General features: G+C 53.2%; 1 protein-coding gene across 3 annotated transcripts in view; it reads left to right on the top strand.

The window, feature by feature from the left end:
- LOC143527259 (uncharacterized) overlaps positions 1 to 12,939 on the top strand; it is a 36,145-nt gene extending 23,206 nt beyond the window's left edge. The window contains exons 5-9 of one of the 3 annotated variants that reach the window (XM_077022342.1): positions 2,467 to 2,650; positions 6,339 to 6,531; positions 6,975 to 9,135; positions 10,334 to 10,407; positions 11,850 to 12,939. In XM_077022342.1, coding sequence (XP_076878457.1) covers positions 2,467 to 2,650; positions 6,339 to 6,531; positions 6,975 to 9,135; positions 10,334 to 10,407; positions 11,850 to 11,915 — 2,678 coding nt within the window. In that variant the 3' untranslated portion in view covers positions 11,916 to 12,939. Of the gene's footprint in view, positions 1 to 2,466; positions 2,651 to 6,338; positions 6,532 to 6,974; positions 9,136 to 10,333; positions 10,408 to 10,729; positions 11,420 to 11,517; positions 11,825 to 11,849 lie in introns of those variants that run through there. The other 2 variants (XM_077022341.1, XM_077022343.1) reach the window with 2 other exon arrangements.
- Positions 12,940 to 17,357: the final 4,418 nt, after the last annotated feature.

Below are 17,357 nucleotides of genomic sequence, written 5' to 3' on the forward strand. Positions count from 1 at the left end.
GCGCGTGTGTGTGTGTGTGTGTTCTCTATCTCCCTGAGCTCAGGTGTGGATGTGGGCAGGTGTGGATGTGGTTAATGTTACATAGTGCTGCATTGTCCTGTTTGTGTGTCCGTCGAGCTTTGGTGTGCCCCATAGTTCTGAGAAGTTCAGGTTAAAGTCCGTGTTCCTTTGTGTCTCAACGCACTGGCATCTCTGGCCAACAGCGTACCCCTTAACTGTTCACGACCCCAGTGTTAATTTCGTTGACGAATAATTTTCGTCATAGTTTTCGTCAACGAACCTTTTTTTCATGACGAAAACGAGACGATAACTAAATTAAAACTATACGAAGGGATAAAAACGATGACGAAATTAAAGGACATTTTCGTCAACGAATAAAAACGAGACGAAAATATTGGCCAGCGACGACATTCAATCAGACCTAATTTAGTTTTGTGAAAGGTAGGGATAAGTTAAGAAGAGATCCAACCGTAACTACTTTAGCGAACACGGAGAGGCGGGACAAACCGGGTAACCATCCAATCAGAACTAACGTCTTCACATCGCGCAGAACCCGTTAGGACAAAACCAGCCCGTGAACTGTGGTCACTCATGAAATTAAACTCGACGTTAACTCGACAATGTCAGCAGGGAAATAGATGAGCGGCGATATATGGACACATTTCTCCTCTGACTTTGAGAAAAACAAGATGCTGTGTAAACCATGAGGAATGATGATGTCGGGACAAATACGACAAATGAAACGACATCTGCGGGCTATGGCATTGTTTTACGGCGCACAGTTTTATATAGAATCTAATATGCATTGTTCATAAACTCCATATGTTTTCAGGTAGAGCGGACCTACTGGTCATCAATGTTTTGTTATTGTTATGCTCAATAACTATAAGTTCAGGTCAATAGAGTTGTTTGGAAATTTGTTTTTGTATATATTGCACATACAAAAAATAATATTCTGTAACTGGTTAATAAATGTTTCATTTTGTGCAAGTGTATATAATGACTACTACACCATTTATATTTTAGTCAACTAAATTATTTTGATATTATTCGACTAAATTCTAATGATAATTAGTCGACTAAAACTAGACTAAGACTAAAAACAAATCAATGACTAAATTATGACTAAAACTAAATTACATTTTAGTCAAAAGACTAAGACTAAAACTAAATCAAAAATTGCTGTCAAAATTAACACTGCACGACCCTTAACCTCCTCATGACCTCCACCGACCAGACACCTCTTCCCTCCGCACAACACCCTGCTGACTTTATCACTTTATCTTCACACCAGTTCCAGAGGAGCGAGGGCTGTTGAACCCAGAGAGAACACTCTCCTCCCCAGGTCTCCTTAGCTGGTGAGAAAGATCTTCTCCCCGTTTGTCCCTCTCCGACCACCCAGTTGACTACAGCTCCCTCAGGCTGACTGAGCCCACTAATCTCTCCCACAGAATGGACCCCCTGCACGGAGCCTCTCACACACTGCACATTTCACTGGTCAATGATTTATTTCAGTGGCCACTTCCACAGGTTTACTCAGAGGTGCTGCTGAAGAAGACAGAGGGCTGTTTTTCTAGATTTAAAGCCTGGCTCTCATTGGTCCTGCTGTTTTGAGCAGGTATGGAATCTGCAGCTTATTGGTTAGGCTGTTGAGAGGGAGGGCCAGAATGATTGGAATCCCTATTATTAGCCTTTGACTCACCAAACGCTGTTTGCAGTTTCAGGCTGGCTGTTCTCACGGGGCAGGTCTGAGTGTGGTCGGTTCTCACGGGGCAGGTCTGTGTGTGGTCGGTTCTCACGGGGCAGGTCTGAGTGTGGTCGGTTCTCACGGGGCAGGTCTGAGTGTGGTCGGTTCTCACGGGGCAGGTCTGTGTGTGGTCGGTTCTCACGGGGCAGGTCTGTGTGGTCGGTTCTCACGGGGCAGGTCTGTGTGTGGTCGGTTCTCACGGGGCAGGTCTGAGTGTGGTCGGTTCTCACGGGGCAGGTCTGTGTGTGGTCGGTTCTCACGGGGCAGGTCTGAGTGTGGTCGGTTCTCACGGGGCAGGTCTGAGTGTGGTCGGTTCTCACGGGGCAGGTCTGTGTGTGGTCGGTTCTCACGGGGCAGGTCTGAGTGTGGTCGGTTCTCACGGGGCAGGTCTGAGCACTGTCTGTTTTCACGGGGCAGGTCTGTGTGTGGTCTGTTCTCACGCGGCAGGTCTCTGTGCGGTCTGTTCTCATGGGGCAGGTCTGGATGTTTAGAAAACAATGCTGTAGCCACAGTAACAAAATGACTATAGTGCTGTATCAATAGCAACAGTGGATTAACTGTAATCACAGCAGTGCAGCAAGTTGTGTGCAATAAAACTGGTAGCTGTAACCACAGCAACAACAGAAATGTGATATAACAGTAAGTGGTGCGGGACCCTAACTGGAGTGTGTGTGTGTGTGTGTGTGTGTGTGTGTGTGTGTGTGTGTGTGTGTGAGCAGAGCGAGGGCCTCACGACACACTCCTGCACTTTGCGGCACGGCGGGGTCTCCGCAGGGTGGCGTTGTTCCTTCTGCAGCAGCCGGGCGGCAGAGACGCTCTACACTTCACCAACCAGCAGGGCCACACGCCCGCACGGCTCGCCCAGAAGAGAGGGCACGCACAACTCCAACACCTGCTCTCAGAGTGAGTACACACACACACACACACACACACACACACACACACACACACACTGCATCTATACATGAGTGCACACACACACACACACACACACACACACACACACACACACACACACACACACACACACACACACACACACTGCATCTATACATGAGTGCACACACACACACACACACACACACACACACACACACACACTCTGCATCTATACATGAGCACACACACACTCGGCATCTATATGTGGGCGCGCGCACACAGACTCTGTGCATGTGATTTGGTCTGCTGAGTCTGCTCTCTGATAGGGGGGCGGGGCCTTGCTGTGTGCACTCGTGCAGCTGTGTGTTGTCTGATCACTCCTGCATGCGTTCACATGTATTCAGAGTGAGTTACACAAGTGCTTTGAAGTCAGTAGCACAAACCTCCAAACCTCCAGGAACACCACCAGAGAACAGTGTAGTGGGTTGTGCTTAATGGTGAAACTTTTGAAAAAAGTCCAGAATATTCTACCATAATTTGCTCACTTATCTAATTTATTGCATTTTCAAAATACAAATTCAATTGCAAGTTTGAAAAAGGTTAATAAAACACTATTTACAGCTGTGTTAAATGTTGTGTAGGTGTGTATAGCTACATTCAAATTGCAATGCAAAACATGTTTGCGTTTGTCTGTGCAAATGTTACAGTTGGACTAGCATTTTCCTCCCCTCTGTGCTCTGCCCACGTGTAGTGGCAGCCCTGTGCACACTCGCATGGAGAATGGGGTTGATATAACAGCATATACCCCACCCTGCTGCTACAGACACTCACCTCCACCCCGCTGCTGCTACACACACTCACCCCCACCCCGCTGCTGCTACAGACACTCACCCCCACCCCGCTGCTACACACACTCACCCCCACCCCGCTGCTACACACACTCACCCCCCACCCCGCTGCTGCTACAGACACTCACCCCCACCCCGCTGCTGCTACACACACTCACCCCCACCCCGCTGCTGCTACAGACACTCACCCCCCACCCCGCTGCTGCTACACACACTCACCCCCACCCCGCTGCTGCTACACACACTCACCCCCACCCCGCTGCTACACACACTCACCCCCCACCCCGCTGCTGCTACAGACACTCACCCCCACCCCGCTGCTGCTACAGACACTCACCCCCACCCCGCTGCTGCTACACACACTCACCCCCACCCCCGCTGCTGCTACACACACTCACCCCCACCCCACTGCTGCTACACACACTTACCCCCCACCCCACTGCTGCTACAGACACTCACCCCCACCCCCGCTGCTACACACACTCACCCCCACCCCGCTGCTGCTACACACACTCACCCCCACCCCGCTGCTACACACACTCACCCCCACCCCGCTGCTGCTACACACACTCACCCCCACCCCGCTGCTGCTACACACACTCACCCCCACCCCGCTGCTACACACACTCACCCCCACCCCGCTGCTGCTACAGACACTCACCCCCACCCCGCTGCTGCTACAGACACTCACCCCCACCCCGCTGCTGCTACACACACTTACCCCCACCCGGCTGCTGCTACACACACTCACCCCCAACCCGCTGCTACACACACTCACCCCCAACCCGCTGCTACACACACTCACCCCCACCCCCGCTGCTGCTACACACACTCACTCCCCCCCCGCTGCTGCTACACACACTCACCCCCACCCCGCTGCTGCTACACACACTCACCCCCACCCCGCTGCTGCTACACACACTCACCCCCACCCCGCTGCTGCTACACACACTCACCCCCCACCCCGCTGCTGCTACACACACTCACCCCCCACCCCGCTGCTGTTACACACACTCACCCCCACCCCCGCTGCTACAGACACTCACCCCCCACCCCGCTGCTACAGACACTCACCCCCACCCCGCTGCTACAGACACTCACCCCCACCCCGCTGCTGCTACACACACTCACCCCCACCCCCGCTGCTGCTACACACACTCACCCCCACCCCCGCTGCTTCTACACACACTCACCCCCACCCCGCTGCTGCTACACACACTCACCCCCACCCCGCTGCTGCTACACACACTCACCCCCCACCCCTCTGCTGCTACACACACTCACCCCCACCCCGCTGCTGCTACACACACTCACCCCCCACCCCGCTGCTGCTACACACACTCACCCCCCACCCCGCTGCTGCTACACACACTCACCCCCCACCCCGCTGCTGCTACACACACTCACCCCCACCCCGCTGCTGCTACACACACTCACCCCCCACCCCGCTGCTACACACACTCACCCCCACCCCCGCTGCTGCTACACACACTCACCCCCCACCCCCGCTGCTGCTACACACACTCACCCCCACCCCGCTGCTGCTACACACACTCACCCTCACCCCGCTGCTGCTACACACACTCACCCCCACCCCCGCTGCTACACACACTCACCCCCACCCCGCTGCTGCTACACACACTCACCCCCACCCTGCTGCTACACACACTCACCCCCACCCCGCTGCTGCTACACACACTCACCCCCACCCCGCTGCTACACACACTCACCCCCACCCTGCTGCTACACACACTCACCCCCACCCCGCTGCTGCACTCATCCCCATCTTATAAATACATTTTCTGGTTTACTGCCCTCTTCAGAGCACACGCAGGCATGAGGCGCATGTTTCGTGACACTAACATCGCTGCGTGTGCCGCTGCGTGTGCCGCTGCGTGTGCCGCTGCGTGTGCCGCTGCGTGTGCCGCTGTGTGATCGTCTTGCTAGTCGGGCAGGATGCAGTGAGAGGCAGCCATGGTGTGGGGTGTGTGGTGTGGGGCTCTGCGCAAACACTTCACACCTCAGTGTTTATGGACCCTTCCGTCTTTAGCCTCAAAGCCATCAGCACCAGGCTGGTCTGGGATCAGAACCTGATGGTCCTCTGGAGTCTCTTGGGAAATGAAGCCTTAGTGATCGTTGCTACTGACTAAAGGTTTGGACGGACAGACCAGCGACTCATCACAGAATCACAGCCCAACTCTGACGGTGCATTCTTTCACTGCTAGGGTCATTATGGGTTGATATTGTTATTTATATTGATATGGATATTGTGACCCTTCCTAGTTCACCAGACAGGAGGCCAGGCGAGACAGGGGCGGAGCCTAGAGCAGCCCCTCCCCCTCCTCCTCCTCCCTTGCCCTCCGTCCTCGGCTAATTTGTTGCCTGCCTTCCTTTTTCTCGTGCTGTAAGGCAGCACTGAGTGAGGAGGTCTGGATCCCTGACAGATGCTGCTAGCTGCCTGAGTGTGTGTGTGTGTGTGTGTGTGTGTGTGTGTGTGTGTGTGTGTGTGTGTGTGTGTGTGTGTGTGTGCGCGCGTGTGCGCACTCCGTGGGCACTACGAATGCACTCTCTGGAGTGTGTGCACATGTGTGCGAGTCTCTACATGTGCAGGTATGTGTGTGTGTGTGTGTGTGTGTGTGTGTGTGTGTGTGTGTGTGTGTGTGTAATAGTGTCTATTTGTGCATAGCTCTGTAAATAAAGGCAGTGTGGAGATGGAGGGTGTGGCGGTGTGTTGAGCTGCCTGCAGGCATGGAAGGGAAGGCATGGCTCATTCACATGGTCTCTCTCTCTCTCTCTCTCTCTCTCTCTCTCTCTCTCTCTCTCTCTCTCTCTCTCTCTCTCCCTCTCTGCTTTTCTGTCTGCAGGATCGAGAACTCGCCTCGTCCTGAAACAAAGGCCACTCGTCGCCGTGTCCCAGGAGGCCGAGTGCTCCTACACCACCCTGTCCTGAACACCTACACGCTGACGGTAGACCGCCAGCCCGACGCCCCGCCCCCGGACCTGCGCGCCGACGTGGAAGAGCTCCAGCGCCTGATTGGCTCCCACTGTGGGCAGAAGGTGAGCTGAGGTCGTGGATCTCCACCGGTTCCACTTAGTTGACTACTGTCACTTTAAAACACTGAGGTCAGTGACAGCTTTGAGTCACCCTGGTGCGTGTTGGCTTTGTGTACATGGTAACTGTTGGTGACCAAAACCAGATCTTGAGCTGGTTTCTCTCTCTCTCTCTCCGTCTCTCTCTCTCTCTCTCTCTCTCTCTCTCTCTCTCTCTTTTCTCTCTCTCTCTGTCTCTCTCTCTCTCTCTCTCTCTCTCTCCGTCTCTCACACACACACACACACACACACACACACTCTCACTCTCTCTCAGTCTCTCTCTCTCAGTTAATAGTTTCAGTTTTTATGAGTACACACTCTCTGAGTTAATGGTTTGTCAGTTTTTATGAGAAACCCCCTCACTCCTTTTCTCTCTCTCTCTTCCCCCCCCTCTATCTGTCTGCGTTCAGGGGGTCTCTCTGACAGAGCAGCCAACTGTCTCACTGATTTTGAGCAGAGATCTCTGTGACGACTTGCCACTGGGCGTGGAGACTTCCTGTGTGGGGCCGACCTCCCCGCGCACGCTGGGACCTGATCGTGAGGAGGAGATCAGCTCGCCCTCCGCACGCAGTTCTGACGCCGTCGGTGTCGGCACACACGCGGGTCCGTACCCCAACGGAACCGTGGAGCACGACCAATCGGAGGAGGCCGATCCGGCCGTGGCGGGCTCGGCTGTAGAGGGCTGTGGCGGGCGAGTGCCTGGGGGGAGCTCGCAGGAGCGTGTAGCCGTCGGCGCTGCTTCCTGTGCAACGCAGCAGCTGGAGGAAGCAGATAACGAGCCGGGCGTAGCACCGTCCCGCCGTCCCGACCTGGACCGGCCCGTGGCCAACCACAGCAGGGCTGAGAGTCAAGTGCGCAAGACCATCCAATCAGACTGCGAGCTTGAGGGGATCATGGGCCAATCCCACGGGCTCCTCCCCACAGCGATCCCACAGGGAGCAGAGAGTGAGACGGGGGACTTACCAGGGGAAAGGGAGGGAGAGGACACCGTCCCCAGCACAGCTGCACCGCACACCGGACTTCCAGAGGACAGCGGACGGGCGGAGGAGACACGGAGGTGTGCTGGCGGAGCGGAGAACTCCCCGTCCGACGGTACTATCGCCTCCCGGGCCGGCCAGGAAACCGGTCCTTGTTCTGAGGCCGTACAGCAGGCCGTCGAAAGCCGAAAGGAGGATCCAGGAAACCGAGGCGATCCGACTGACGACTGTAGCTGTGGACCGGAAGCCCCGGCTAGCGCGCGGACACGTCGAGAGCTGGAGGAGTCGCTCGCTGAGGGTCTCCAGCCGAACATGGTGTCTGGACCCGACCCCAACGCCGTCCGGGACGCGTCCCCCCAGCCTCTGTGCCTGCCCGTCAGCTCTGCTGCCCCTGTAGAGCAACACCAAATTGATCTACCCCCGGTAGATACTGCCCCCCAGGGTCTCGAGCATACGAGCACTTCAGATTTATCTAATGATGTCACATCTAGTGATGTCACTGGGAAGGCGGGGCACCGTGATGATGGAGGTCTCTACAGCGTCCTTAACGAGGAGAAGAGGCCGACTTTGAGCGCTAGTGAACCGCATGATGTCATTTCTGTTTTTAGTGGAGAAGAGAAATGCAGTGATGGAAAACCCGTAGGTCAAGCTCCACCGAGCCAAAACGATCCGTACGAGCGAGAAACAGGAAGCGAGTCCCGACCTGCGACGGGTTTATCATCTACGCCCGCACGTGATGAGGCCGTAGTTGGAGAAACTCCGTCAGCAGGAAAGGAGGAAGCAGCTCGGTCTGAAACTGAGCCATGCCAGGATATTCATACCACGAGCACCGCAGGTCAGCAGCCGGATCGGGCAGAACCACCCAGTCCACCTTCAGGTGTGGACCCGACCCTGGGCCACCCCACTCCGTCAGTGGACCACGTCTGTCGCTCTCAAGCGGGCCCTGCTGGTTCACGGCCCGGCGTGACGGAGGATTCAGGGGTCAGGGAGACGGAGGCTATGGAGGAGACAAGGGTGACGGAGGTGACAGAGGAGAACAAGATGACTGAGGAGCCAGGGGTGACAGAGGAGATCGGGGAGGAGTGTGTGAATCTGCCTACTGCCCCTATCGCCGTCCCTGCTGGCGGTTGTGAGAGGAAAGAAACGTCAGCACCACCCTGTGACAGACCACCATCCCCACCCTCCTGTCACGAACCCCAATCTGAGGTCGTGACCTCCAGCGTGACCTCCGGGGTGCCTGTAGAGAGAGAGACTACAGTGTCGGGCAAGATTACCGTCAGCGACGGTCCGGTTTCGTGTCTCAACACTTCCAGTGATTCGGGCGTCACTCTGGACAGCACCTTCGCCTCCGACCCCCTCAGCGTCTCCACCCAGGTTCTGGACCCTTCTTCCCCTCTGGATGTGGATAGTGGTACAGCCCTGCATATGGATACCAGCTCCCCTCTGGAAGTTAACAGTGGTTCAGCCCAGGATCTGCCACCTTCCCATAATGACGGGAACCTCGATGGTGCGTGTGAGAGTAAAAGCCCAGAGGAGGACACTAGTCCCCCAACAGTTGAGAGGGTAGAGGGACCACCTGAGGACCAGCTCACAGGTGAGACAATGCTCTTATTGTTGTGATTATTATTATTAATACGCCATGTTCCTAAAAGTGTGTTATACTGAGTGCATAGATGTTCAGGGATTATAAAGTAAGATGTGTTAAAGCTCCTGAGTGGTGTAGTGTGAGCAGAGGTCAGATGTCAGAGCTGGGTCGTAATCCTCAGGGACGTGGTGTTCCTCTGGGATGATGTTCTGCAGTGGCCGGCACTGGGGCGGTTCTGGTATGTCTGCCCCAGTTGTTTGAGACCCACTTGACTTTGAGTGAAAGCCCAGCTGTGCTGGAGGGGTCCACACCGAGGCCTCGTGTGGTCTGGCTGCTGACGTCAGGCAGACGTTTGTGGCTGGAGGACACTCCTTTATCTCCGTCTCTCAGATTGGGCTGGGAATAGCACCATTGTTTATGCCTGTGTACTTAGACCCGGTGGGTTTATGCCGCACCGTGAAGTCATCGGCGCCCCGTGGCATGGAGCGGCCGTGACTGAAAGGTCAACACTCTCTCTGTCCCCGCGACGTCCTGACCCGTCCAGCGCAGTAGGAGTCCTGGATTAATCCAGGAATGCCACACTGTATAATCCTGTCACATCAGCGAGGCGAACTCCTTTGGCAACATTTGCAACTCGAGCTGGAATTCTTGATTTTAAGATGGTGTGTGCAGTTATGTGATGCATTGCCATAAAGTGTGTGTTTGTGAGATGTTGAGGTGTTGTAGACTCATCTCATACCTGTGTGTGGTAAGGGGAAGTAGCATATTAAAACTCCTGTGATTCTGAGAGGAACCCACAGCCAAAAAGGGGAAATTTGACATTTGAAATATTACTTGAAATATTCAAGTAGCACAAAAGCTGATTTATTTTAGGCTTTACAGTAAAAGCAGTCAGCAGTGTTGGACCAGGTGTTGGAGCAGGAGTTGGAGCTCATGCCGAACAGTCTGGGTCTGGGTTACAACAGCCTGTGTGTCTGGGTTTAGGGAGGAGCTTATGTGTCTGGCGTTAGGGAGGAGCTTATGTGTCTGGCGTTAGGGAGGAGCTTATGTGTGAGAGGCCCAGTAACCCCCCCCCCCCCCCCAACCCCCACCCCTGACTCAGAGATCAGCACCCTGAGCAACAGGCATTTGGCCAGCACTGTGGAAGTCCTGTGGTCTGCAGTAAATGTGTGTGAGTGAGTGTGTGTGTGTCTCTTCCCTCTCCCAGATGAACCCAGTGATTCAACATCTGGTGCAGAGGGGGATCCTCAGATCTCATTCAAGCACATGGATCAGTCTGAGGTGAGTGTGTGTGCTCTTGAACTGCATTTCCCTCTCATTCTGTTTGTCAGTCTCTCTCTCTCTCTCTCTCTCTCTCTGTCTGTAATGTCTATTTCTGTTTCTACCTCTGACTCATGGTGTGTCTTTAGTCACATTCAGTTTCTGTTAGACAGTCAGGCAGAAATGTAGGGGTGTGTCTCTTCGTGTGTGTGTGTGTGTGTGTGTGTGTGTGTGTGTGTGTGTGTGTGTGTGTGTGTGTGTGTGTGTGTGTGTGTGTGTGTGTGTGTGTGTGTGTGTGTGTGTGTGTGTGTGTGTGTTCTGACTCTCCACCCCTGACCTTTAGGGATATTTACAGCTGTGACACGGGTTCACTGAACTCTGAACCCAGCTCTGCCCTCACACAGACATGGGAACCCTGTATGTATGTAAGAGTGAGAGCTCATCTAAGAGACAGGGAGCTTGAGACAGACCTGTGTCAGAACTGTGTCACCTGTCCCAGGTCCTGCAGGCCGGTGGAGAGAGCTCAGTACCGCCTCTTAGCACCACCACCATCATCATCATCTTCATCTTCCTAATATAATCTAATATAATCATTATGAATGTGTGTTGTAGTCTCCAGTGTGGGTTCTTGCACTGTGCGGTGGGGTTCAGCACTCGTTGGTTAATCAGAATGGCGTCCTGCTTTAGTGGGGAGACGGTCCCGGGCCCGTTTGACTGTGCAGCTCCGTGTACTCTCGATGTGTGTGGGTGGAGTCACCGGGCTTACACAAACGTTATTGAGTTTGTGGGTGGAGCTACTGTGTTTCGGTGATTGCGTTGAGGTTCATGGGTGGTACTACTGTATGTAGATTGCGGTATTGAGATGTGTGGGCAGAGCGTTCTGGAACGTTCTGTCATTCTGGAACGTTCTGTCATTCTGGAACGTTCTGTCATTCTGGAATACTCTGTTTTAAGAGGTTTTAAGATAACATTAAGAGGTTTTAAGATAACGTGACCAAGGGCTCAGATGGTCCTGCTCTGGGTGGCACGTCTGTCCTTTGTGAAGTGGCTGGTTCCTATTGACATGAAGCTGGTCTGAGATCAGCAGGTGCACTCATAAATGTTTGATTGCCATGGTTACAATAATTTCAGCTGATTTCCATAAAGAGAAGAGGAAACATTTCCCATGCAGGTCAGCAGAGAAGATCACAGCTCTCCCATCTCCTTGTGCTGCTGCTGTTCTGAACAGGGTCTAATATGGAGGGCACTTGGACCATGGGGTGGTAGGTTGCCGAGGGTTCTTTGTTGAGTGTTTTCTGCAGCGGTGCCATAGGCTGTTGAGGGTTTCCTATAGTGCAGACTGATGTTGAGTATTTGCTGTAGTACTGTATGTTGAGTATTTATTGTAGTCAATGGTACGTTCGATGCTAAAGTTCCTTTCTGAGTTCCTGGGTTCTGGGTTCCATCCTGATCTAATCCTTCAGGGCTGTTGGCTGAAGAGCAACAATCTGATTGGTTGGACTACTCTTGCCATGATTGGACCACTCTGATTTGTGATGTGGAGTTGTGATGGACATGCAGCAGTATTTGTGACACCAGAAGTGAGAGTCCCTGTGGTTCTGCAGTTGCAGCCTTCGATAAACATATTGGCTAGCAGCGCTAATGCCGAGTGCTGCTAGCGCTAATGCCGAGTGCTGCTAGCGCTAATGCCGAGTGCTGCTAGCGCTAATGCCGAGTGCTGCTAGCGTGTCTGCTGCGTGTGGAGGGTCTGTGAGTGGTTGTGGCTGCCGTTTACTGCTGCATGTGCGTGTGATGTGGGGCCAAAACACGCCGCGTCTCGAAAGGTCGCGGAGCAGGAAAACACATGAGCCTAGGGTGGGACATCCCTGCACAGACTCTCGGTGAGGACATCCCAGACTCTCCCTGAGGACATCCCAGACTCTCTGTGAGGACATTCCCAGACTCTCGGTGAGGACATCACAGACTCTCCGTGAGGACATCCCAGACTCTCCCTGAGGACATCCCAGACTCTCCCTGAGGACATCCCAGACTCTCTGTGAGGACATCCCAGACTCTCCGTGAGGACATCCCAGACTCTCTGTGAGGACATCCCAGACTCTCTGTGAGGACATCCCAGACTCTCTGTGAGGACATCCCAGACTCTCCGTGAGGACATCCCAGACTCTCTGTGAGGACATCCCAGACTCTCCGTGAGGACATCCCAGACTCTCCGTGAGGACATCCCAGACTCTCCGTGAGGACATCCCAGACTCTCCGTGAGGACATCCCAGACTCTCCGTGAGGACATCCCAGACTCTCCGTGAGGACATCCCAGACTCTCCGTGAGGACATCCCAGACTCTCCGTGAGGACATCCCAGACTCTCCGTGAGGACATCCCAGACTCTCTGTGAGGACATCCCAGACTTGAACATAGCTGACTTGTTTGGTGTTAGTCTAGCACTTACTAGAGTTTGTGTGACATGCGTGTACACACATTTGTAAGTGTGCAATTTGGATTAGAGTCAATGGAATATTGTTAAAAAACAGGAAGCGAGCCAACCAGGCCCTGGGGGTTCTCTCTCTCTCTCTCTCTACCCCCCCCCCCCCCCCCCCCCCCTCACTCCCTGCCTCTCTCTCTCTCTCTCTCTCTCTCTCTCTACCCCCCCCCCCTCACTCCCTGCCTCTCTCTCTACCCCCCCCCCCCCCCTCACTCCCTGCCTCTCTCTCTCTCTCTACCCCCCCCCCCCCCCTGCCTCTCCCCCCCCCCCCACCCCCCCTTCTCCTTTTGTGTTCTGAAGCCTCTAGGACATCTGTGAAGACGTCCGTCCAGTGCGCTGAAACTCCCTTTCACTTCCTTGTTATTAGTCCTAAATGTGTTCCTGTTCTCTTTAATATGGTGTAATTCACAATATATTCACATGAAGTTCAGCTGAACTGGATCCTATATTATTTGGTTCTATAAATGTATTTGTGGTCTTTGGGCTTTCTTCTTTGGTGATCATCCTGGACTTGTCCTGGTACTGGGGGGAGCGGAGGAGAAGAGAGAGCTCCAGTTGAGGGTTCAGAGTCTGAATAGGGCAACAGTTTGTAGTAGGAGCACATGGACTCCCTCTAGTGGCAGACTGTGACTCCTGTGATTGTAGCAGGTATAACTCTTTCCAGATGTCCCCAGAGAGCTCCACACATCCTAGAGAGGTTCCTGCTGTCTGAACATGTGTCTGATGTGTGTGCCTCTATGGTCACATGTGTCTGGGAAATCCCTGTGAAGGTGTGGCCTCTAAACACCTGACCAATCACTCTCCCTTCTACCCTCCCACTGGCCCTCTTTCCCCAATCTCTCCCTCTTCCTCTCCTCCCCTCTCTCTCTCTCTCTCAACCCTGCATTTGTACACACACACACACACACACACACACACACACACACACAATATGGGAAATAGAGCTGGAGAGGGACTTGGAAAACTGCTTACACCCAGTGGTCTGTGTCACACACACACACACACACACACACACACACACACACACACTGCTGCTGAACTGCAGTTAGATCTCCTTTCTAATGTGTACACCCACCTCCTCCAATCAAACCTTCCAGAAGAAAAATGCAGCAGCTGTTTCCTACAAGTTGTGGTTGGTCTTTGTGGGTCTTTGTGTGTTACACACTACACACATTGTGTGTGTGTGTGTGTGTGTGTGTGTGTGTGTGTGTGTGTGTGTGTGTGATCTCAGATCAGTTGCCATTGTTACAGCTGTTTGTGAGGTGATGCCTCTAGGCAGATGTGCAGTTCCCTACGGGACATGGACAGAACCGACCCGCACGGTCGCAGAGAGACAGGGAGACGCACAGGGAGACAGGGAGACACAGAGGGAGACAGGGAGACGCACAGGGAGACACAGAGGGAGACAGGGAGACACAGAGGGAGACAGGGAGACGCACAGGGAGACAGGGAGACGCACAGGGAGACAGGGATACACAGAGGGAAGGAGAGGATGGGGAGCTGTGGAAGGAATTCAGTGAAGGCTGAGACTGCAGTGCAAAGAAAGAATTGTATGTGCTAGGGAGGGAGGGAAAGAGAGAGAGAGAGAGAGAGAGAGAGAGAGAGGAGTGGGAGGGAAGAAGGGAGAGAGAAAAAGAGTAAAAGAGAAAAGGGCAGGGAGGGAGGGAGTGGAGCTTAGCGGTTGGCTCTCGGCGCTGATGTCTTCAGACTGCCGCTGTGTTCTGGGCTGTCTGGGAGTGTTCTGGGCTTCATGGTGGGATCGCGTGCCGTCTGCTGGTTCCTCTTCTCCGCCCGGCGTCCCAGGACAGGATGTACGAGCGTCACCGGCGCCGCTACACGTTGTGGGCCAGGGAGCAGCCCGCGCTCCGGGGTGCTCCTGCTCAAGGTACGGCCCGGTCCGGCCAGGTGGGCGTATCCTCCTCCGCCCACGCCTGTGTGTGTTCACGAACGCTCAGGTGTCCGGGGGATGGACGAGGGACAACGGGGTCGAAGTTCACGCCAGTGGTGAAGGTGGCATTGTGCTCTTAAGAGTGTACTTGCAGCTGAGGGAGCAGCCCACGTGTGTGTGTGTGTGTGTGTGTGTGTGTGTGTGTGTGTGTGTGTGTGTGTGTGTGTGTGTGCGCGCGCGCATTCATGAAGGGTCTATGTTTGTTGACCCTTTTATGTGTACAAATGTAAAGCATAGAAGCATTTTCAAGAGAGCAAGTTGTGTGTGTGTGTGTATGGGAGAGTGAGGGACAGGGTGTGTGTGTGTGTGCATATGGGAGTGAGGAGAGGGTGTGTGTGCGCGCATGGGAAAGTTTGGCCTGAAATATGTGGTGTGTGTGTGTGTGTGTGTGTGTGTGTGTGTGTGTGTGTGTGTGTGTGTGTGTGTGTGTGTGTGTGTGTGCCCACGGGTGGGGGACTGTATGTGTGCAGTCTGCTCTGGGTGGTGTGTGTGCGTGTGCGTATGTGTGTGTGTGTGTGTGAGTACAGTCTGGGTGGAGTGTGTAGCGGGTTGGTTTTGTGCTCTCTCCAGTATTTTCCTCACTCCTGCTCTGCCTCACAGACTCATCACTCACAGTAGTTCAATAATGTTTAGTGTGAGACAGGCTGCAGCTACTACCCACAACCTGTGCTTGTACTAGTGACACACACACACACCCTGTGCTCATACTAGTGACACACACACACACACACACACACACACACACACAGCCTGTGCTCATACTAGTGACACACACACACACACACATACACACACACACACACAGCCTGTGCTCATACTAGTGACACACACACACACAGCCTGTGCTCATACTAGTGACACACACACACACACACACACACACAGCCTGTGCTCATACTAGTGACACAAACACACACACACACACCACACACACACACACACAGTCTGTGTGTTTCTAGCTCTTTTCTTTCCTCCCCTGCCTCTCGCAGGCAGACCTGCTAAAGAACTCATCACTGTATCAGCTCTAATACGAATCTGTACACACACAAACACTGACACCTTCAGCAAAACATTCTCAACCAGCCTCGCTCACCACATTTGGAAACAGCACACACCATCTGTGTGTGCACATGCATCTGCAGGTGCTGTATTAGTGGGAAGGAAAAGCCTCCATCCCCAGGGACACTTCACTGCAGCACCGCCTTACCTCTGACCTGAAGGCACCGGGCCTTTGAACTGGACGTTCTCAGTTCTTCAACAGATGCTTTTTATTGGATTACATGCCAGTGACTTTATTGAGAAACCAGTTGACACATTTCTAAGCCTCTTAGCAAGTACACACACACACACACACACACACACACACACACACACACACACACACACACACACACACACGGCTGTTGAACACTAGCAGCAGACTTTAGAAGAGAAGAAGTCAGGATGGATTCCTGCACAGGTTGCCTGACTGCCGTCTCTGTGACTGTGGGCCCTTATAAACTATTTTGATGTGCTGCCCCCACTGGCGTGGAGGATGTGTGTTGGACTGCAATATGAGCCAACACATCTGAGCTAACCGATAACGGGCCTGTGTGGGTGTAAACAGCGCCCCCTCCTCACTCGCTCCAGCAGCCTGGAGCGGTAGTGTGTTGGAGAATCTAAAAGAAGCAGTAGTCTTGTAGCTGTGGGCAGCTGAGAGCTTGTGTTTGTGAAGGAGGTACGCGCTAGAAACCCCCTCTGCCTTTCCCAGGGTGAAGAGCAATTGGATCAGTTCCTGTTTAAACCTGTATGAGATCCCACAGGAGAACATTACTAGAGCAGTAAGGGAAGTGTAGGGGTTTTAGTTGAGATGTTTTTAACTACCTTACCTGCTTCATTACAACCAAGGGCGGAGATACGTGCACATGTGTGTACTCCAAAATATAATTGGTAAGAATCTAAAGGAACTCGCTTCTCAAATAGATCAGTTAAGGTTAGAATATGTACCTGACCAGCTTGAGCGCTGTCAGAGGTTTACTGTACACTTGTGTAGCAGATACTGTATAGGGAGTTGGTGTTAACATACATTTACCTTTATCTGATACTAATTATGAGCTCATCTGGCCCACTATAGCTATAACCAAGGAGAGTGTGGTCACACAATTACCCAGATGTATTAAACAACCAGCAGAGTATTAAACAATAAAGCTAATCTAAATAAAAGTAACACAAGATAACATACCCAGTGGAAACAGAGTAATACCGAACAGTGCAGGGTGCCCCGCGGTGTGAGGAAAATGTGGCGTAAGCCTGTGGCGTAACCTTTGCCACTACACAAAATGCGTCCAAATAAACCATGCAGATACACTGAAATAATATAAACACGCTGATATAACCAAAATACAAATGGTCAGTCTGTTGCCACCCGTGGTTTTACTCTGGAACACCAGATCTTGCCCCCCCCCCAGGGACTCTTGTGTGCATATAAATCAACGTGGGCGCTTGTGTGCGTGTGTCTCAGGATGTGTGCGTTATGGTGTGTGTTCTCTTTATGATTTTTCTCACC

This window comes from Brachyhypopomus gauderio, chromosome 11 (genome assembly GCF_052324685.1).
Source record: "Brachyhypopomus gauderio isolate BG-103 chromosome 11, BGAUD_0.2, whole genome shotgun sequence".
In the NCBI taxonomy this organism is placed as follows: domain Eukaryota; kingdom Metazoa; phylum Chordata; class Actinopteri; order Gymnotiformes; family Hypopomidae; genus Brachyhypopomus; species Brachyhypopomus gauderio.